This window comes from Jaculus jaculus, chromosome 4, assembly GCF_020740685.1.
Source record: "Jaculus jaculus isolate mJacJac1 chromosome 4, mJacJac1.mat.Y.cur, whole genome shotgun sequence".
In the NCBI taxonomy this organism is placed as follows: Eukaryota; Metazoa; Chordata; class Mammalia; order Rodentia; family Dipodidae; genus Jaculus; species Jaculus jaculus.
Window position 1 is genome coordinate 70,003,785 of NC_059105.1, and position 23,097 is coordinate 70,026,881.

The following is a 23,097-nucleotide window of genomic DNA, read 5'->3' on the forward strand; positions in this document are numbered from 1 at the left end:
GAGTGAGACCCTCCCTCAGCAAAAACAACAACAAAAAGAGCTAGCAACCTTAGAATCCAAAGGGCGACAATATTTAGAACTTCAGGAATCAGAAAACACTTGCTGCCGTCTGTTGAGCAAGTGCTTACACTCCAGGCCTTTTCTCCTCACTTTGTCCTTAACACTGCTGGCATGAGCTATTGTTATCCACATTTTCGAGGAAAACCAGACCCAGACATTAATGTGGCTACTGGAGGGCTTAGTAAGTGGTGGAGCTAAGGTCTGAGCTCAGGGCACATGATATCAGGGACTTAACCCGGGTGAGTTCTTGGCTTCTTGGCTTCTCTCCTTTGTCGCTTCCTTGTAATTTCACAAGACTTTATCAGTGCGCAGCCGTCTGGCAGCAGCTTTCACTTGGTTTCTTAAGCAATGGAAAAGCTGGTAGCTTTGAGACATGCTGGGCTGAGTGGAAGGAGGAAACCACGGGCTCATACTTGGGGGAATCCTGATTTCCTATGTAGCAGCAAAGCAATTGAACCAGTAAGGAGGCAAGCTTGCCAACACACTTTTTTTTTTCCCTTTTGTTTTTTTGGGTTTTTTGAGGTACGGTCTCACTCTAGCCCAGGCTGGCCTGGAGTTCACTATGTAGGCTTTTCAGGGTGGCCTTGAACTCACGTTGATCCTCCTACCTCTGCCTCCCGAAGTGCTGGGATTAAAGGCATGAGCCACCATGCCCGGCTTACTCTTTTTTTTTTTTTTTTTTTTTTTGTTTGGGTGGTGATTGTTTCTTTCATTTGCCAGTACATTTTGAGTCACCTCACTGACAGTTCACAAATCCATGGTGGTACAAGGGAGCACAGAAGTCCATTCCTTGGTCTGGAAGTCTGTACAATCCTTCTGTGTTGTGCATGCATGTTCACATGAACACACCTACACTCCACTTCGGGTGGGATTGGTGAGTCTTGTGTTTCCTTGAGTTACAAATAGCACAAGAAGGTTTCAGCTTATGTAAGGATCCAAATCAGTGCTCCGTTAAATTGCACTGTAGGTTCTCCTGAAGCCTTGCAAGTCATTGCTTTTGCAATGTTCCTCCAACGTGTTTTCCTTTGACCAAGGTTAATCTAAGACTCTACACTGATGCAGGCCAAGAAATCCTCCTGGAAAGACTCTGGACCATATTTTACCTACACTGATTTTATGGGAGAAGCTGCCTTACTCAGACTTCTGGCTTCCATGGAATCATAGCACAATGACTTAGGACTTCATCAAGAAGTGGGAAAGGGGGCTGTAAAGACGGCTTAGTGGTTAAGATGCTAACCTGAGAAACCTAAGGAGTCAGGCTTGATTCCCCAGAACACATGTAAATCAGAGGCACATGTGTCTGGAGTTCATTTGCAGTGGCTGGAGGCCCTGGTGTGCCCATTCTCTCTCACATAATAAATAAATAAAAATAAAGTATTAAAGAAAAAGAAGTGGGGAAGGGATTTGAGCTTTGGAAAAATGCCTTCAAGGGCACTGTTAGGAAGCTTGTTCTTTTACAGGCTTCCTATTTTCTGTGTGTACAAATACCCACAGGAGGCTTTAACAATCACTTGGAATGTTCTGTGACTAAGCTCACTTGAGCAGGTCCTGGGTCCATGGTATGAGATGGAAACAGGAGAGAGACAACAGGGATTTTCAGATAGGAAGTGAAGTGGGTGGGATCACTGGACTAGATAAGGCTTTAATCACTCATTCCTGGATTACTGGAAGAGCCTTTTACATCTAGGCTGCTTTTTCCCCTGGGTAACTTTTCCCAGAAGATTTAGCAAGTCTAGAGAGCTTGCAGCAAACTCTGGGCATGAGCCTCCTCGGGAGCAGCTGGCTTGCTCTAGCCTCTTGTTTCCGGATTGCCCTCGGCTGCTGCATTGGCTTGCTGGAGGAGAGCAAATTGTGAACAGAGGGTGCATTTATTGACCATTGTCCTTCCACCTCCTGAGGAGCGTGCTGATCAATGGTTTACCCGAGGGACAATACACGCTTTGTGCAGTGGACAATACTTTGTTCTTTTTGTGAGATAGGGTCTTACTCTGTGGCCTAGGCTGGCCTAGTATTCACTGTGTAGCCCAGGCTGACCTTGAACTGATGGCAGTTCTCCTGCTTCGTACAGTGTGAATCAATGCACCTGTGTGGGGGCAATTCTTACGGTCTCTACATTTCATTATTAGGTAAACTTAGGGATAGGATCAGTTCATCCCTCCTTTTAGGGGGAGAATTGGACGCCTAGGTTTATTTATGTAATAACCTGAGATGAAGTTTTCCTTTGAGTCTATTATAAAGGCATTATCACATATTTGATTTTTCTAAACTCAGGGCTTAGTGCATGCTAAGCAGGCATTCTACCCACTAAGCCACATTTCTTGATTTGTTTTTAAAAATATTGATTTATTTGAGAGAGGAAGAATGGGCATGCCAGGTCTTAAGCTACTGCAAACAAACTCCAGAGCATGTGCCACCTTGTGCATGTGGGTTATATCGGTCTTGGGAATCAAATCTAGATCCTTTGGCTTTGCAGGCAAGTGCCTTAACTGCTAAGCCGTCTCTCCAGCCTGTATGTATGTGTGTGTGTGTGTGTGTGTGTGTGTGTGTGTGTATTCTTATGGAGTATCTTGGCAGGACTGTCATTCTTATTTTTTCCTCTTTGCTTGTTTTTATGTATTTATTTGGGAGTGACAGGCAAACCATAAAGAGAAATAAGCAGATGAGAGCAAAAGCATGGGCATGCCAGGGTCTCCAGCCACTGCAAACAAACTCCAGGTGCATGCGCCACTTTATGCATCTGGCTTATGTGGGTCCTGGGGAATCGAGCCTTGAACTGGGGTCCTTAGGCTTCACAGGCAAGTGCTTAACCGCTAAGCCATCTCTCCAGCCCTTCTTCTTCTTCTTTTTTGAGATAAGGTCTCACTTTAGCCCAAGCTGACCTGGAACTCTGTAGCCCTATGAACGTATCTTATGAATATCATATACCACTCACTTATTGGCTAATGCAAGATTATAACTAGTTACCCAATTTGAGATTTGAGCTAATTACTGAAGCTCTATTTTTGGCTATATCAGTTTATTTTGATTTCTTTTTTCTTTCTGGCATTGGCGATTGAACCTAGGGACTGGCACATGGTAGGCAAGCTCTGTACCACTGACCTACCCACCAAGGCCTTGATTGCATCTTTTTAATTGTATCTTTAAAAACAAATGTAGGGGCTAGGGAGATTGCTCAGTGGTTAAAGGCACTTGTTTTTGAAGTGTATTGGCCGGGCTTCAATTTCCCAGTACCCACACAAAGTGGCGTATGATTCTGGAGTTTGTTGTTGTAGGGACAAGAGGCCCAGTTGAACCCATTCTCTCTCTTTCACAAATAAAATAAACATAAAAAATGGGTTAGAAAAAATTGCAAACTGATAATTTACTCTCAATTTGGTATTTCTTCACCTTGATTGCTTTTTAAAATTGTGCAATGTTGAGAATATTTTATTAATTAAATGGTTTTAGTTATTTGAACCAGATTTTATTATGTATACTTTCTGGTATAGTTTATTACTGAAAACATTACTTTCCAAACATTCTATTTTAACATATGAAAAAATTTATGTTTATAATAGTAATAATATATTCTTTAAAAAATTTTATTTTTATTTTTATTTATTTATTGAGAGAGAGAGAGGGAGAGAGAGAAAAAGAGGCAAATAGAGAGAGAATTGGCATGCCAGGGCCTCCAGCTACTGCAAACAAACTTCAGATGCATGTGCCACTTTAGGCATCTGGCTTACATGGGAAACTGGGTTCTTTGGCTTTGCAGGCAAGAGCCTTAACAGCTAAGCCATCTCTCTAGCCTGACCATACATTCTTACTTAAAACATTAGAATATATGCTTTTTTTTTTCTTCCCATTTCTGGCAATCAACGCAGATAAGCTTAAAACTTTATTTATGCTGCTATGAATACGGGGCTGGCATAAATTCACCACACATGGGCAGAAACCTGAACCACTTCATCACACATGTCAGTTGGTGACAATATAATGTTTAAATCTATGTCAACAAATCACTGAGTTGTTTCAGTCATCATAATCACATTATAGCACAACTTGATGACATTTATAGCGCCTGGAAATGATTTGGAGACCTATAAATGCTGTTTGAGCCCAGGCATAACAAGCCAGGGCCAAAGGACACCCGGGTGCAGCAGATAACCGGCTGGGTAAGGCATTGCTGGAGTTCATTTTCTCCATCTGTTACTCTCAGTTTAGTAGAGGAGACGCAGGGAATGGAGTACCTGTCATGAGAATCTTGGCAAGTGGCATAGGTTCTATTGCACATTCACAAATTAGCTGAGCCAGCTTGGCCCGTGGTAGGAGCCAGGTGTTGCGGATTATACCTGTAATAATACTGGCACTGTGGAGACGAGCAGGGGGATTGCTATGAGTACAAGGCCAGTCTGGGCTACGTAGGGAGTTCTAGGACACCCTGGGCTAGAGGGTGAATGAGAGGCTGTGCGCACAGCTAGCTCAATGATAGAGGGCTTTCCTAGACACACAGGCCCTAAAGTGGATCTCCGGCACTGAGGCGGGGGGGGGCATTATATGTGTTTAGACCTTGCTTATAATGAAAACTGCATTTTGAGAAGAGGCAGAGTCTTCCTAGGTGTACCTCAGGATGACCTCAAACTCCTGCCTTAGCTTCCCAAGTGCCAGGTGCACAGTATTTATTAAAGTTGAAGACCTTGGGCTGGAGAGATGGCTTAGCGGTTAAGCGCTTGCCTGTGAAGCCTAAGGACCCCAGTTCGAGGCTCGGTTCCCCAGGTCCCACGCTAGCCAGATGCACAAGGGGGCACACGCGTCTGGAGTTCGTTTGCAGAGGCTGGAAGCCCTGGCACGCCCATTCTCTCTCTCTCCCTCTATCTGTCTTTCTCTCTGTGTCTGTCGCTCTCAAATAAATAAATAAATAAATAAAAATTAAAAAAAAAAAGTTGAAGACCTTGACAGGGGCCTTACGAGATCCAGTGCTACCGATGTGTGTCTCACTGTTCTCCTATACGATGAGCTATGGCTAAAGCTCCATGTTTATGTGAATAACACATAATGAGCCCTCCAGAAGTGTCAGCAGTCCTGATTAGATTTGTCATCGGAGGTGTTTTGTGACTTTGAAGCATTGGTTCAAGAGTAAACTGTATGTGTATGCATGTAAACACACATAGGGGTACATAAATACCTGGTCTCTCTAGTTTTTTTTTTTTTTTTTTTTTTTTTTCAAGGTAGGATCTCACTCTAGCCCAGGCTGACCTGGAATTCACTATGTCCTCTCAGGGTGACCTTGAACTCACAGCAATCCTCCTACCTCTGCCTCCCAAGTACTGGGATTAAAGGCATGCTCCACCACACCCAGCAAGTTTTGGAAACTATTTATTTATTTGAAAGAGAGTGTGTGTGTGAAAGAGAGAGGCAAAGAAGCAGATAGAGAGAACGGGCATGCCAAGTCCTCCAGCTATTGCAAACGAACTCCAGACGCATGTGCCACCCTGTGTATCTGGCTTACATGGGAACTGGGGAATTGAACCTAGGTCCTTAGGCTTCGTCTGTTGTCATAACTTGCAGTATCCGGCCATTGTTCTTTTATAAAATGTTTTATATTTATTTATTTGACATTGAGAGAGAGAGAGAGAGAGAGAGAGCGAGCGAGCGAGCGAGAGCATGTCAGGGCCTCCAGTCATTGCAAATGAACTCCAGACACATGTGCCCTTTTGTGCATCTGGCTAATGTGGGTCCTGGGGATTCGAACTTGGGTCCTTTGGCTTTGCAGGCAAATGCCTTAGCCACTAAGCCATCCCTTCAGCCCCCAGCCATTGTTCTTTTGATTGCCTGGTGATTTAATCAGACCAAAGTAATAGTGATGGCTGCACATTTAACATATACAGGGCAGGTCTACTGATGGTTCCAACCTCCGGTTTGATGCTGCTTGTCACTACTGTGTTTGTGTTGAGAGGTAGGAAAGATGCTGTGTAGAAACGTGTGTATTTATTTCTCATGAATGACTTTTTGCTTTTGGTGTTTGATTTCATCCAACCATCTTCCAACAATTTGTACCGCTGTAATGAAGAAGCCATAGGGGAACCCTTTGGTTGATTTGGGTTAGAAATGATGAAAGCAGAAAATCTCCCAGGCTGGAAGGGGTTGTCCCTTCCTTGCTAGGAGGGGGTCTGCAGGGGGAAAATCCAGGGGAATCACGGAAATAAGCTCGAGTTGGGGTGATTTATAGTTTGTTCAGAGGATGTTAAACCATTAAGTGTTGAAGAGCATTTTACTCTTTTCTGAAATAGTTTGATTCATTGGGTCATTATTTATCAGGGCAGGCAGACTATCTTAAATTTTCTTGTTTAGCATTCTTTTCAACATCCGCTAAGGGCACTTTTTTTTTTTTTTTTTTTTTTTTGCCAATAGAGATGCAAGTGACCAGTTAGTTAGTCCTTGGCACGGGGGTGAGGAAAAAGAAGGTGGTTTGGGGGCTAGCTTTCCTGCGTGCGGAGGTCCATGCACACACCCTCAGGGACAGAGCAGACAGCAATAGCGAGAGCACGGCAGGCGCTGTTCCGGGCAAGCGTGCACAGCCCTGCAATCAGGCGCAGTTCTTTGGTTCTGGTTGGGCAAGCTGGAGGTTCTTTTTTTTTTTTTTTTTTTTGAGGTAGGGTCTCACTCTGGCCCAGGCTGACCTGGAATTCACCATGTAGTCTCAGGGTGGCCTTGAACTCACAGCAGTCCTCCTCCCTCTGCCTCCCGAGTGCTGGGATTAAAGACGTGCGCCACCACACCTGGCTTTTTTCATTTTTAAGAGCTCAGGACTTGCATAAGCTACATATCTTGCTTTATTATTGTTAGTTTTGTTTTTTCAAGGTAGGGTCTTTATCTCAGGCTGACCTGGACTTTACTATATAGTCTTTATATAGTCACTATATAGTCTCCTACCTGTGCCTCCTGAGTGCTGTGATTACAGGCATGTGCCACCATGCATGGCTTTATTATTACTTTTTATTTATTTGTGAGACAGTGAGTGAGCGAGAGAGAGAGAGCATAAGAGTGGGCATGCCAGGGCCTCTAGCCACTGCAAACAAACACCAGACTTATGCACCACCATGTGCATCTGATTACGTGGGTTCTGGGGAATCAAACCTGGGTCCTCACAATTCACAGGCAAGCGCCTTAACCACTAAGCCATCTCTCCAGCCCCTGAGCTTTCACTGTGTTCTAGGAGATACTTTTGAATGTTTTAGACCCATAAAACATTGGTCACTTTGCTTCTTATGAATGTATCTGCTTAGAGGTGGTAAGAAGACTTCTGAAGAAAGTTTTTTTTTTTTTTCTTTCTGATAATAATACAAATGGGTAAAGGTTGCAGCATATGACAGGTGCTCATGATTTTGAATTTCATAGCAAGAATCCTTGTACTGCTCGAGGATTTGTTTAACTAGCATTTTTCTGGTTGTGGCTTTCCTTCTCCATGGGCTGGGAAGCCTGTAGGTGCACTGTGGGCACATTCCAGGGTGAAGGGGCCTCCTTGCAACTTAGATTCCTTGTCACACTCCCAGGGGAGCTCAGTGAGAGCTGCCGCTACCAGCAGCTGTGGCACGATATAGCCCAGTCCTCTGGTCTTATTGATGGTGGGAAGGGATTGCTGTTTAAGATATTTATTATATTGAAGAGAGTAGAATTTATTATAGGGGCTTTCTTACATAATTTCTTTCGTGTGACTTAAGACCTTTGAGTTCCAAAAGTCCATGCTGCTTAGAGGCTCTGAGTTGGGTATGGTACGGCCACCCTTGAGAGTGTTTGGGCAGGTGTGGGATGGCTTGTGTTAAGACCGTGACTGAGGGTGGGCACTGCTGTCGATTCAAAGGTGGGAGTGGGGGAGGAGGCCTGGGGCGCTGTGCATTCTGCCTTGCTTAGGACAGTTTCATACTATGAGGATGGGTACCTGTTCTATCCTGAATGCTGGGAGCAGCCCTTCAAAAAGACCTGAGAACTGTGGTTGGACTTGTAAGGCTCTGTAGTGCTGACTGACAGGCCATTTGCCAGGGTAGGAGCTGCTTAGTGAAAAGTCAGTGATGTATGAGAGACCAGGGAAGGGAAGCCGAGGCAGCAGCGGTGGTGAGATGCAAACAGAATAGCATGTTAGGGAGATGGCAACTTCACTCCTCAACCTGGAGGGTATTTGAGCAGTGCCTCCCAGGATTCTTTCTGTTGGCATTTGGTATCTGAAAATGTTTTATATTTCCACTACAACAATGCTAATTTGTTTAAAAATATTTATTTAAGAGAAAGAGAGAGAGAGAGAGAGAGAGAGAGGGACATCAAGTGAAAGAAGTGAGAGAAGGGGCTTGTCAGGGCCCCTGCCACTGCAAATGAACCCTTGACACTTTGTGCGTCTCTCCTGGCTGGCCTCAACTCACATGGATTCTTTTACGCCTGCCTCTCAAGTACAGGGACCTAAGGTGTGCCCCACCATACCTGGCAGCCAGTCATAGGCTGTTTTTTTTTTTTTTTTTTAAGGTAGGGTCTTGCTGTAGCCCAGGCTGACCTAGAATTCACTATGTAGTCTTAGAGTGTTCTTGAACACATAGCTATCCTTCTACCTCTACCTCCCAAGTGCTGGGATTAAAGGCATGTGCTACATGCCAGGCCAGCCATAGGCTTTTGATTAGGTTTTTAGTACCAGGCAGGAATTCTCGTCCTTGGAGTGGGCCTCAAATCCAATCAGAGAGCAGTTGGTTTCCCCCATGACAAGTCATTCTTCACACAATTTTAAGAGGATCCAATGGATTTGTATAAATCTTTGGTTATTATCAGACACAGCAGTCATTGACCTTATTTTCCAGTGTTGCCACATAATTTATTACTCTTGGCTGTCATTACCACAGAGTAAAGTTTTAGAAATAAACAGATAACCCTAAGGGTCAGATGTAGGAATTATTCTGAACTCTGATTTGTTAGAAACCTGTCAGTCACAAGAAATTTGAAATGAGCCGGGCATGGTGGCGCACGCCTTTAATCCCAGCACTTGGGAGGCAGAGGTAGGAGGATCGCTGTGAGTTCGAGGCCACCCTGAGACTCCATAGTGAATTCCAGGTCAGCCTGAGCTGGAGTGAGACCCTACCTCGAAAAACCAAAAAAAAAAAAAAAAAAATTGAAATGAAGTGTGGATATGGTGAAGCAAAACTTAGGGATGAATTAAGGAATCGTTTACATTTGTTTGAGGTCCTTGCTACAATGTGATTTCATCACACATTCTGAAAAATGAGCACATGAACCTCCTCAGGTGGCCCAAATGTTTGGAAGGGATCTAGCAGGAAAAAAGGATTTGCCACTGAAATTACCCCACTCTGTTGACTTCAGACAATGTTCCATTGACTGCCTGCCATTTGCCTTTTTCTTCTAAGAAGTGCATTCATGGAAGAGAAAAAAGAAACATTAAAAAAAAATGAAGGGGGTTAGGTGTGGTGGCAGACGCCTTTTAATCACAGCACTTGGGAGGCTGAGGTAGGAGGATTGTCATGAGTTCGAGGCCAGCCTGAGACTACAGAGTGAATTCCAGGTCAGCCTGGGCTGGAGCGAGACCCTACCTTGAACCTTCTCCCCTCCCCCCAAAAAGAATTAAGAGATTAGTAATAATGATGTATACTTTCTCTTTTAAATTTTATTTATTTATTTATTTATTTATTTGATAGACAGTGTGAGAGAAAGAAGCAGATAGATTGAGAGAGAGAATGGGCACACCAGGGCCTCTAGTCACTACAAATGAACTCCGACACATGTGCCACCTTGTGAATCTGGCTTACATGGGTACTGGGGAATGAAATTTAGGTCCTTGGGCTTTGCAGGCAAGCGCTTTAATGGTGACGCCATCTCTCCAGCCCCAATTTCTCTGAGAAAGCTTTAATGTACTCCTGTTTCCAAATTGTTCTACATTTCTTTGTCCTTGTCCTAGTCTTTTTCCTCTTTTGCCTTCTGAGAGGCGGGATCTTGTGTGATTTATCCACTATGGAGTCTCAGGGTGGCCTCGAACTCACAACACTCCTCCTACCTCTGCCTCCCTAGTGCTGAGATTAAAGGTGTGTACTACCACGCCCGGCAACATTTTTATATTATTTATATTTATATCATTTATATTTAAAGTTTCATTATTTGCTTTTTTTGGTTTTCTATATGTCATTCAGCAATCTAATGAAACCGAGTTCTTCCAGAATATTTTTATTATTTGTGAGGAGGGAGAGACAGGAGCAGAGACTGTGAGCATGGACGAGCCACAGCCTCTTGTTGCACATGAACTCCAAGTCACGTGCACCACTTTGCGCAGGTGGCTTTGCTTGGGTACTGGGGAAGTAAACCTGGCCAGCAGGCTTTTCAAGCCAGCACGTTAACCGTTGAGGCATCTCCTCAGCCTGAGGACCGTATCTTGATGAGTATGCATTCTCTATCCCACATGTCCTGATGCTGTCCAGGGCACAGAAGTGATCTCAGTCCAGCCTGTCTCTCCCCTGTTCACAATCTGTAACTTTAATATATTATCTTAATGCTCCCCCTCCCAGGGTAGGGTCTCTCTCTTTCTCTTTTTTAGGTAGGAATTAGAGGTGTGTGCCACCACGCCCGGCCTGCCAGTGCACTTTTAATCTAGCACTTAGTCCAGGAAGCTTGAGATAAGACTGTTTAGATTGTTTCATTTTAAACTCCAATGACATTGGGCACTATAAAGTTGGGAAACATTCAATACTATGCTTGATAATGATTTTTTTTTTTTCTGAAAGGATCAGAATTTTTCTGTTTTTGAAAATGTTTTATTTATTTATTAGAGAGTGCGAGGGAAAGAGGCAGATAGAGAGAATGGGCATGCCACAGCCTCTAGTCACTGCAAAAGAACTTAGATGCATGTGCTACCTTGTGCATCTAGCTTTATATGGGTCTTAGGGAAATGGACCTGCGTCCTTTGGCTTTGCAGGCAAGTGTCTTCACCACTAAGCCAACTCTCCAGGCCCAGAATTTTTTCTTTGTTGTTTTTGATGGCTACAGGCTGAACTGGAATTCACTATGTAGTCTCAGGGTAGCCTTAAACTCACAGGGATCCTTCTAACTCTGTCTCCCAAGTGCTGGGATTAAAGGTGTGTGTCACCACACCCTGCTAAAATCTTCTTTTTCTTCTTCTATTTATTTATTTATTTATTTATTTATTTATTTATTTATTTATTTATTTATTTATTGTTTTTCGAGGTAGAGTCTCACACTAGCACAGGCTGACCTGAATTTTACTATGTAGTCTCAGGGTGGCCTTGAACTAAGAGCGATATTTCCTACCTCTGTCTGCCTCCCTAGTGCTGAGATTAAAGGCATGTGCCACCACACCTGGATTTTCTTAGATTTTTTAAAGACCATTTGAAAATTCCTGCTTATTTAGTGTTAACTGACATAAAGGCAAAATAAAAAATGGAAAATAAAAATGGATCAAAATACTAATATATATTTCAACAAGTTAGTATGGGTATTTCACATTAAGTAGCTTAAAACATTCCTTTTTTTAAAAAAAAAATTCTTGAGAAATAATCCCCTATCACTATTTTGACAGAGAGATTAGGTAGTTTAAAAGTGTCAGATTTGAAACTACTTTTTGACAATGTCCATAAATATAGACCATATACTATGGTCATAATACCTTCTTACCACCCACCCTTCCCCCTCACCCACCCCTTCCGTTGAATCCCTTCTACTTTGCAGGTAGTCTGTCTTTTATTTTTATGTCATCATATTTCCTCCTAGTATGCAGGTCTTGTACAGGTAGTAAGTATCACCACTGTGAGGTCATGGATGTCAAGGGCACTTTGTGTCTGTGTGACATTATAAGCACCACCCCCCTTCCTTTCCCCTTATGTTCTTTATACTACCTCTGTTGCTTTGATCCCTGAGCCTTGGTGGATATGATAGAGATGTCACACTTAGTGCTGAATACTCGATTGTCACTTCTCAGCACTATGATGAATTTTGAGTCACACCATTGACCACGCTATCTGTAAAGAGACACTCCTGTAACCAAAAGTGAGAGTAACACTGATACATGGGCAAAAACATATGTGCTTAAGGGATAGTTTGGTGGACATAATATATGCATTTACCCAGACAACACTACTTGCTATTCTTCTCGGATTTATGACTTCATAAGCCATAGGCTTTTCTTTCTTTCTTTCTTTTATTAGATATGTATATAGTGTGTATACAGCCATGATGGTACCATCGTTAGCCTTCTCCCTGTCATCCCCCCCATAGATTGTGGGGGTGGTCTTCAGTTATGGGGGAGAGGCAATGTCTCTGCATAATGACCCAACTTATAGCTCTAACAGTCTTTTTGCCCCCTCTTCTACAAATTCTTCTGAGCCACGTTGGGTTCATTTTGGGTCTATTTCAGTGATGGGAGGTCTTGGGAGTCTCTGGATATCTGATTTGGTAGGGGTTGAGTGTTCTCTGTGTCTGTCTCCTTCACCCTTGCACTGATACCAGGTTCACCGAGAAAGCATATCTTGCTCAATTCCCCACTAACTCTATGGCTTCAGCTAGTGCCCTGGTGGGGTGCGAAGGGCTGATTCTCTGCTCAGGTTCTGTGTCCATCTGAAAAAGAGAAGCGATTTCTCCAAAGGAGAGTGAGGTCAGTGCAAGATACACGAATACACGCTATTATTTTAGAGAGAATTTAATAGGTGTAGGCCCTCTTGTAGCCCACTCTTAGTGGGAGTTTGATTTTGGAGAGCGGGTTCGTTTTTGAATATGGTTCTGACTTGTTTACCCGTTCCAGGCATAGGCTCTGTTCTACTGAGTGGATCCATTAGCCAAATCAAGAACAGTTGGTAACCCACATGGTTGTGTGCCATTCTTAGCTTGTTTTTTTTTTTTTTTTGTTTTGAGTTAGGGTTTTACTCTAGCCTAAGCTGACCTGGAATTCGCTTCAGTCCCAGGCTGGCCTCGAACACACAGCAATCGTCCTATTTCTGCCTCTCAAGTGCTAGGGTTGAAGGCATGCACCATCAGGCCTGGCACCTAAATCCTTTGATGGTGCACTGTTAGCTTCACACTGCAGTGGTCTTTCCTCTCCAAAGTATGAGTGCTACAGATCCCACACCACCGCCACTCCCGTACATGAACTCAGCTCATGTTGGCAGAAAGCAAGTTTGGAAAATATTTTTTAACAATTACATGTTTGAGTTTAGTGGAAAAATAGTATGTGATTTGTGCTCATGCTTGCTTGCCTGTGTGTGTGTGTGTGAGAGAGAGAGGGGGGGGGGGAGAAAGAGAGAGAGGGAGGGAGAGAGAGAAGGAAGGTGGGGAAGGAAACGTCGAATCGTGAGTGATCAGTGTGGCGTGTGGCAAGCAGCTGGCGTAGAGTCATGCTTAGAACCTTGGTTTGCACATGTTTTCTGTAGGCTTTTGGGCAAGTTAGTGAGATGGTCTGTGTCTTTTTGTGCAAAATGTTCATAGTAATGTGTCTCCTAGGGTTGTTACCAGGATTAATAGTAACCTTTTCAGGGCTTGAGGCTAAAGGCTACTTTGTTAAAAAATGAGTCACTCAGAAAATCATGAACCAACTGAAAAGAGGGACACCTGCAATTGTTATTAAAACCTAATCTAGGTCTGGAGAGATGGTCCGTTCAGGCGCTTGCTGGCAAAGCCAGAGGACCTAGGTTTGGTTCTCCAGGACCCATGTAAGACAGATGCACAAGGTGGAGCATGTGTCTGCAGTTTGTTTGCAGCATGTGGAGGCTCTGGCACTGCCCCCATTCATTCATTCATATTCCCTCCCTCTCTGCCTCTTTCTATCTCTCAAATAGATTAAAAACACACATACACACACACAATATTGACCTTTCCAGGAGCAGTTTGTTTTTAAGCAACACATTTTCTTTGTAGTAGAATGAATGACGTCTTTCTGACACACTAGAGGGTTTTCGCTGGCTGCTGGTGGGCCACCCAGTGATGGTAAAATGCCCGTTTGTTTCTTCTCAAGAGATATTTTCAAACAATTTGGGAGTTATAACAGACATAGACATTCCCATTGAGAAGGCAAATTTGACAGATGAATTATCATGGAAATGTTGATAAGTCGAGTAAATTAGATGTGATATGTTATTTTAGATAATGGAGTGATTGGGAGAGAAAATAACTATAAAAACTATTTAAAAAGGGGGCTGGAGGGATGGCTTAGTGGTTAAGGCACTTTCCTACAAAGCCAAAGGACCTAGGTTCAATTCACTAGGACCAATGTTAGCCAGATGCATAAGGGGTCACATGCATCTGGAGTTTGCAGTGTCTGGAGGCCCTGACATACCCATTCACTCTCTTTCTCTGTGAAATAAATAAATAAATAAAAATAAAATATTTAAAAAACTATAGGAAGTAACTCAGTTTCCCATGAGTTTAAATTTATGTGTGTGATTTTTGTTTTCTTCCAAGGTAGGGTCTCACTCTAGCCCAGGCTGACCTGGAATTCACTCTGTAGTCTCAGAGTGGCCTCGAACTCACAGCGATTCTCCTACCTCTGCCTCTTGAGTGCTGTGATTAAAGGCACATGCCACCACACCTGGCTTAGTGTATGATTTTTAATAATTGCTTCTGAGGTGTTTTCAACCTTTTGTGTTTTTATGTTGTTTTTACTTGGTTAAGAAAAAAAAAAAAAGGCCAGGAAAAATAAAGTAGGACCACAACTTTCAATTTGACTTGCAATAAAAATTACTTCATATCAATCAAGATAAGCAGCGTACTGTTCTGAGAATTTTCTTCTAGGCACTCAGATTCGAGCTAGTGGTTTCTTTCTCCAGTGTGAAACTGTCCATTACATTAATAATTGCTCAATCAGAAGTGATTAGATATTAAGGGAGACAAATGTACTAAACGTATAAATGTATTATGGTGGATTGCTAACAATAGACCTGATTGATAAAAGTGATTTAATATATGTTGTGCTCATAGCTAAACCTCCAAAGCCCCTAATCTCCTATGGAAATATTGCTTTGTAGAACAAAATCCAATGAGAAGTTCTGGGATTCCAGAGTGAATTTGTACATTCCTGAGGGGCATTTTTGCAAGGGAGGTTGTTGTGTTTTAAAGGTAGTTGATAACAGACCTGCACCACCAACCACCACCATGCATTAGTCTATAGAAGGTATTTGGGTGTACGTACTCCTGTACCACTCGGTACCACCATTTAGCCAAGGGAAGTTTCTGACCACTTGCAGCATACATTATAAATCAGGATGTCACTAGCAGACAATCAGATTTGAACATTCCATGAACAAAGTAGCCCATATTCCCTAGGAATAGATCACTTAACTATGTTTATGTCACGCTGTTGATATGCCTGCATTTGCCCAAGACAGGATAACATGTTGTTTATTTATTCTAGGACTAGGTAATTCATCTGTATATTTACCTAATGTCAGGTTAATTGTAGCCAAAACCAGAAATGGGTAATTTAGCATGATTACTTAAATACGGGAGGAAAATAAAATTATTTTCCAACTTTGATAATTGCTCCTATCCTTTGGGTTTGTGGATGAATAATTTTGGGTGTTCTCTAAGCTGGGCTGCTGTTAGAAAATTCATACGTGGCACAAAATCTTAGGAAGGTCAATGGTCAGATATTTCAGGAAGTTTAGAGGATTTCCAACTGCCAAATGAGTCCCCTGCAGAGACCCTGGAGTACGGCTGGGGACATCTGGCAGTTGAAATATTCTCATTCCATTCTAGCATCACCAGGTAATGTCACTGTCACTTTGGGATGTATTAACTTTGTCAGGTTTATGCACTTTGGTTGAAGAAATTTGTCTCTTAACAATATTTGTTTGCAGAAATGAGCTTACAGACTTGGCAGTTTACAAGTAGCTTTTTTTTTTTTTAACTTTCAAAAAGAGACAATGTATTATGGTTTAATAATCAAAATCCAGATAAATAAGTATAGGGAAGGAAATCTTTTTTTTTAAATTTTTTTTTTTAGGCATGGTCTTGCTCTAGCTCAGGCTGACCTGGAATTTACTATGTAGTCTCAGGGTGGCCTCGAACTCTCAGCTATCCTCCTACCTCTGCCTACCAAGTACTGGAATTAAAGGCGTGTGCCACCATGCCTGGCGGGAAGGAAATTTTTTTAAAGCACAGAAAATGAAGTCACTCTTGGTAATATCAACCAGAGAGAGTCCTCATACTTTACAGGTAAAATTTTGTTGTAAATAGTTCTCCTAATTATTTAGAAGTTAATAATATGCCCAGATATTAGATTTTTAAAAATTTTTACTAGCATTTTTCATGATTTAAAAAAAAATCCCATGGAAATTCCCTCCCTCCCCTGTTTGTTTTTTTAAAACTTTTTATTATTATTTTTATTTATTTATTTGAGAGTGACAGACAGAGAAGAGGCAGAGAGAGAGAGAGAAGGGGGGGGGGGGAATGGGCACGCCAGGGCCTCCAGCCACTGCAAACGAACTCCAGAAGCATGCGCCCCCTTGTGTACCTGGCTTACGTGGGTCCTGGGGAATCGAGCCTTGAACCGGGGTCCTTATGCTTCACAGGCGAGCGCTTAACTGCTAAGCCATCTCTCCAGCCCTGTTTGGTTGTTTTTTTGAGGTAGAGTGTTACTGTAGCTCAGACTGACCTGGAATTTTCTATGTAATCTCAGGGTGGCCTTGAACACAAGGCAGTCTTCCTACCTCTGCCTCCTGAGTGCTGGGAGTAAAGGCGTGCACCACCGCACCTGGCTGAATTAAAAAAAATAATATTATTGACACCTTCCATAATTATATATAATAAACCATGATAATTCCCCCTCACTTTCCCCTTCACAACTCCATTTTCCATCATACCCCCCATACTTTATAGGTTAAAGTTTGTTGTAGATATTTTTCCTAATTATTTAGAAGTTCCTAATATACCCATATATATAGTTATTAGAAAATTTGATCTTTTAATTATTGGCCATTTAGGAAGTTTGTAGTACATTGTAAATAATGTCTTGAAAAAATATTTAGATGACAAATTTTTACTTCTCTAGTTAGTTCCTTAGGAAAAGACCATCTAGAAGTACAGATTAAACATTGCATAAACATTTTATTTTGGTTTTTCTTTATGAGAGAGAGAGAGAGACAGAGAGAATGGGCACACCAGGGCCTCTAGCTACTATGAACGAAGTCCAGATGCATGCCTTACCTTGTGCATCTGGCTTACATGGGTACTGGGTCTTTAGGCCTAGGCAAGCATCTTAACCACTAAGCCATCTCTCCAGCCCTGAATAAACATTTTAGAGCAATGAGGTGCATATTATCAAACCACTTGCTAGACTGGCTATAGCAAGGTGTGTTCTAATCAACTGTGTTTGAACAGAACCTTCTTGCAGGTTCATACATAATTTGCATTCTTTTGGCTTTGTGTTTCTTTAGTGTAACATGACTTTCTGTTTCTTGCTATGGCAGAATGCAGCAACGGGCATTTTCGTTGTGGAGATGGAAGTTGTATCCCTGCGGCCTGGAGGTGTGATGGAGCCAGAGACTGTTTGGATGACACAGATGAACTTGCCTGCCGTAAGTAGGGAGGTGACAAGCTAAGCTCTTGAGTGACATGTGACTTTATCTGCAACAAAGAAAGGCTGTGCTTGAGTCCATGGTGGGACATTAACAGTTTCACTCTCCCCTTTGAGGGAAGGGCTCAGTTTACATCAGTTTCTCCCTTATCGTGAATCTGTGACCACAACCTTGACATGGGAATGAATTCGTAGTTGGTTTTCTGAAGCCTGCAAATAACTATTGCTTACTATTTATGAATCAACCAAGAATACGTAACATTAATGTTATTGAGCTACTGTGTGATATCTCCAATAATAGGGTCCTGGTATCTAGTTCTGGTGGGTAATCAATAGTACTTGGCCCTCACATACATTGAAGAGGAGTTGGCACCCATTCTTTTCAGGCTTGTTTACTGGTATAAAATGGGACAGATATGTGCTGTAATGAAGCTTCGTTTGATTTGTTGTAGCTCCAATGTCCTGCAGCTCAGGCTATTTCCAGTGTCACAATGAGGGGACCTGTATCCCTCAGTCCTGGGTGTGCGACCAGGACAATGACTGTGTGGATGGCTCAGACGAACGTCAGAATTGCCGTAAGAAGACTTTTCTTTTGGTTCTTTGGACACTTAAAGTCTATCCTGTCACAAATAGGTTATATATGAGGATGTGATTATAAATGCTGGGAATGTATGCCAGCAATATAATTTCACAGGCTTAGTCATTAAATGTGTGGATGTACTAAAGAATTATATCCCAGAGGCTTGGAATTGGATGAGATTGCCAGACTGTATAATTTGGATTATGTCACATTCAAGATTGATTGGTATATATAGATTGTGTCTTCATTGCATAAATCCTTTTGCTCATTAGGCAAATGCATTTGCATTACTACCCCTCTGCTCAGTGTCTTTTTTTAAAAAAAATATTTATTTACTTATTTGAGAGTGAGTGAGAGAGAAAGAGAGGCAGATGGAGAAAGAGAATGGGCAAGTCAGGGTCTTTAGCCATGAACTGCAACGAACTCCAGATGCATGTGCCACCTTGTGCAGCTGGCCTACCTGGGTACTGGGGAATCAAACCTGGGTCCTTAGGATTTTCAGGGAAGTACCCTAACTGCTAAGCCATCTCTCCAGCTCCAGTTTATAAAATATTATTTATTTGCATGTGTGAATGTGTTGGATATTTATAGGTGTGCCAGAGTCTCTTGGCACTGCAAACAAAAGCCAGATGCATGTGGGTGCTAGGGAATTGAACCAGACCAGAGAGAGAGAGAGAGAGAGGGAGAGATAATGGGTACACTTGGGCCTCTAGCCACTGAAATGACCTCCAGATGCATGCACCACCTTGTGCATCTTGCTTATGTGGGTCCTGTGTTCAAGCTAACTGACCCATCCCATTCTCCTCTCCCAAAGGGAATTAGATATTGCTCTGTTTTCCTCTTTCCTTTCTTTTTTCTTCCCTTTGTTTTTGCGTCAAGGTCTCTTGACTGGTCTCCTTTGTCTACCTGGCAAATGGTAGTATTACAGACATGCACTACCACGCCTGGGTCACCATCTACCTTTCCATTGTATGTAGTGCTCAGCACATATTGTCTGCAATTGCACACCTGAGGGTAATTAAACTTTCTTTTTATTGCACATGTGTGTTTGTATATGTGATCACATGTACGTGAGCATGTACATGGGTAAAGGTGCGTGGAGGCCAAAGAGCGACCTTGGGTGTCACCCTCAGGAATGCTTGAGATAGGGTCTCTCACTGACCTGGCTTTCCTCCAATTAGGCTAGCCTGGCTGGGTGGTGGGCGACAGTTGTACTGTCTCTTTTCCAGTGTTGCCTTACAGCGTGTGCCACCATGCCTGGCATTTTACATGGGTACTGGAGATCAAATTCCCCTCCTTGAGCCGGGGATGGTGGTGACACCACTAATCCCAGCACAAGGAGGATCAAGGCTGCGAGCTCTTCAAGGCCAGCCTGGGACTACAGATGAGTGCCAGGTCAGCCTGGGCTAGAGTGAGAGCCTACCTTGAAAAGAAAAAAAAGGAATTCTGCTGCCAATGCTTGTGAGGCAAGCCCTTGCTCACTGAGCTATTCTCTCTGCCCCAGACCCAATGCCTTCGCTTTTGCATCATAAGCTTAGCTAGGTAGTGGGTGGGCACTTTGTCGTGTTGCTAAGAACTATATGTCTTTGCTTCCCAATATTGCATTCGTATTTAGTACTGACCAGTGTCTGAAAGTAAATATCAATGAAACCCCGTCTTTCCCCCTTCATAGCTGCGACAACCTGCTCAAGTCATCAGCTGACATGCTCCAACGGTCAGTGTGTCCCCCGTGAATACAGGTGCGATCACGTCAGAGACTGCGCTGATGGAACCGACGAGAAAGATTGCCGTGAGTTTTCAGTCTCTCATTGTATTTAGTTTCACCTGTGTCCCTTTGGCATTTTAAACAATTTGTTAGATTTGTTGATGGACAGAAATGCCTACAATGTGCCTCTTGTTGAAATCTCTCGGCAGATTCTTTTGTGGATTAAGGGTGATGTTTTGATAGCAACCCATTTTTAACAAGACAATAGTTTTTCCTGCCTTAGCACATCAGGTTTGTGTAGTTTTTGAGGAAAGAAACTTTTAGCATTAGCAAATGCTTCCCAAAGCTCATTAAATATATTGAGTATAGAATCCAGGTTGGTCAAATTTAAATTTATTACATTAATATGATAAATTTCTCATTAGTTTTGAAAATAGCTTTCTGTATATTAATGGCTGGATCAGTTTGTAACTGATTGCCCCTAAATGATTCTCTTTTACATATCTAAATGTTAATATAACCAAAAATAAAGTGTCACATTGTGCTTTATACTAAGAAATATGTCGAGGAGTCTGCCTCCTTAGAGGGTATTATATAACTGTTAGGAGACAGAATTTAGCCAGGGTGATAGTTCATTCAGTCCACCTGATTTTTTTTTTGTGATATATTGTTTCATATATGTTATAATTTTTGTTGTTGTTTTTTAAGGTAGGGTTTCACTCTAGTCCAGGTAACTAGATTTCACTAAGGAGTCTCAGGCTGGCCTTGAATTTATGGCGATCCTCCTACTTCTGCCTCTCAAGTGCTGGGACTAAAGGCTTGTGCCACCATACCTGGCTTTTTTTTTTTTTTTTTTCCATAGTAGTTCTGTGGTTTCTTAAAGGATAAACACAGAACTAACAGGTCCCATTGATTTCATTCCTAGGTACATGTCATCTGAAAGGAATGAATACAGAGGCTTGAATAGATATTTGTTCATAGCCACATCATTCACTATAGCCAAAGGTGAACATAATCTATGTGCTTATCGTGGAGGCTTGAACAAGCAACATGTGACATGCACACAGCGGAATATTGTTAAACCATGAGAAGAAATTAAATTTTTATGTAACATGGGCAACATGCAATCATTACATGCGTGAAATAAGACAGGCACAAAAAGAAAGCTTTTATGATTTCACGTAAGAGTCACAGAGGCAAATTCACAGAAAGAAGTGACTTGGTACATTTTTATATACTTATGCTATTTTTTTAAATTTTTTGTTGTTCATTTTTTATTTATTTATTTGAGAGTGACAGACACAGGGAGAAAGACAGACAGAGGGAGAGAGAGAGAATGGGCGCGCCAGGGCTTCCAGCCTCTGCAAACGAACTCCAGACGCGTGCGCCCCCTTGTGCATCTGGCTAACGTGGGACCTGGGGAACCGAGCCTCGAACCGGGGTCCTTAGGCTTCACAGGCAAGCGCTTAACCGCTAAGCCATCTCTCCAGCCCTACTTATGCTATTATTTGAGAGAGAGAGAGAGTACACCAGGGCCTTTTGCCACTGCAAAGAACTACAGATGTGTGTGCCAGTTTGTATCAGATTTTACATGGGAACTGGAGAAATAACAAGCTTTGCAATCAAGCCTCTTTAATCACTGATCCATCTCTCCAACCTGATTGAAACATTTTAAAAACATTTTATTTATTTATTTATTTGAAAGAGAGAGAGAGAGAGAGGGAGAGAGAGGCAGATAGAGGGAGAACATGGATGTACCAGGGCCTCTATCTACTGCAAACGAACTCCAGAGGCATGCCACTTTGTGCATCTGGCTTTTCATGGGTGTACATGGGTGTTTTAGCTGCTCAGCCATATCTCCAGCCCCTGACTTAAACTTTATTTTTTTTTCCTTGAAGTAGGGTCTTGCTCTTGCCCAGGCTGACCTGGAATTCACTGTGTAGTTTCAGGGTGGCCTCTAACTCATGGTGGTCTTCCTACCTCTGTCTCCTGAGTATTAAACATTTTTATAAGCAATACTTCTCTAATCTTTCCCCCTTCCTATGCTATTCTTTCTTTCTTTCTTTATTTTTTTGAGAACTCAGTAGTTCAGGCTGACTGGGACCTTACTCTGTAACCGAGGTTGGTCTGGAATTCATGGAGACCCTCTCACCTCAGCCTCCCAGGTGCCAGGATTAAAGGCACAACCCGCTGCACCTGGTTTCATGCATTTATTTATTTATTATTATTATTTTTGGTTTTTTGAGGTAGGGTCTTACTCTAGTTCAGGCTGAACTGGAATTCACTCTGTATGCTCAGGGTGGCCTCGTGGCAATCCTCCTATCTCTGCCTCCCAAGTGTTGGGATTAAAGGCGTGCGCCACCACTCCCAGCTCATTTATTTAATTTTGAGCAAAAGGTCTATTCTAGTTATCTTCCCATTTCATACCAGAGTTTATAGTACAGTCGTGTAGTGGAATACTTTTCATCCTAACTAGTCTTTTGAGATTATGATGTCTTCCATTTGAGTTTCCCTTCACTCTGGAAAATATACTGAGAATCACCCTGGTGATTTTAGAGATGGTAGAGTTTGCTTTCATGCCACCGAACAGCAAATGCATGAATCAAGGACTCTGGCTACTGTGTGAAGCAAGCACTTCCTTAAGACCTTTATTAAAGCCAGTCCTTTTGCTTAACAATGGTGATACACAGAATATATTGTGGCATTTTGAAATATGTAAAAAAATATATATATGTACGTATGTATGTGTGTGTATGTATGTGTGTGTGTATATATATATATATATATTCCCCAGGACTGTGAGGCAGACATTTTACTCTCTTGCAACTAGAGAGACTCGAACTTGAAAGCGTGGATAACAGCTTGTTCACAACTGCACGGCAGGGCCTGGCTGCTCTTCATGAAGGGAAGAGTTCCCTTCTGTAACCTGAAGAGAGCAGCAGGGGCCTGCGCCACCAGCCAACAGGATATGCCTATCTTACGAACGCATGAAAATGAGAGCTTTATTCCAAATGCATGGGGACCGAAGGGACTTTACAGACATAAAAGGCAGTGGTTTTTCTATGGGAGTGCCTGCAGCCAATCTAACTGCCTCACAGCTTTGCCAAGGAACTTTCCACAAAAAAACCCTAGCAGGATCTGAACATACAAACTCATGTCGTAAAGAAGAATGAAGGGCCAGGCATGGTGGCGCACACATTTAATCCCAGCATT

The 23,097-nt window shown here is 42.5% G+C and overlaps 1 protein-coding gene across 1 annotated transcript in view; it reads left to right on the forward strand.

Moving 5' to 3' along the window:
- Lrp2 (LDL receptor related protein 2) overlaps nucleotides 1-23,097 on the forward strand; it is a 180,505-nt gene that overhangs the window by 24,724 nt on the left and 132,684 nt on the right. The window contains exons 2-4 of the mRNA XM_045147772.1: nucleotides 17,493-17,600; nucleotides 18,052-18,174; nucleotides 19,852-19,968. Of these exons, the coding sequence (XP_045003707.1) occupies nucleotides 17,493-17,600; nucleotides 18,052-18,174; nucleotides 19,852-19,968 (348 nt within the window). The remainder of the gene's footprint in view (nucleotides 1-17,492; nucleotides 17,601-18,051; nucleotides 18,175-19,851; nucleotides 19,969-23,097) is intronic.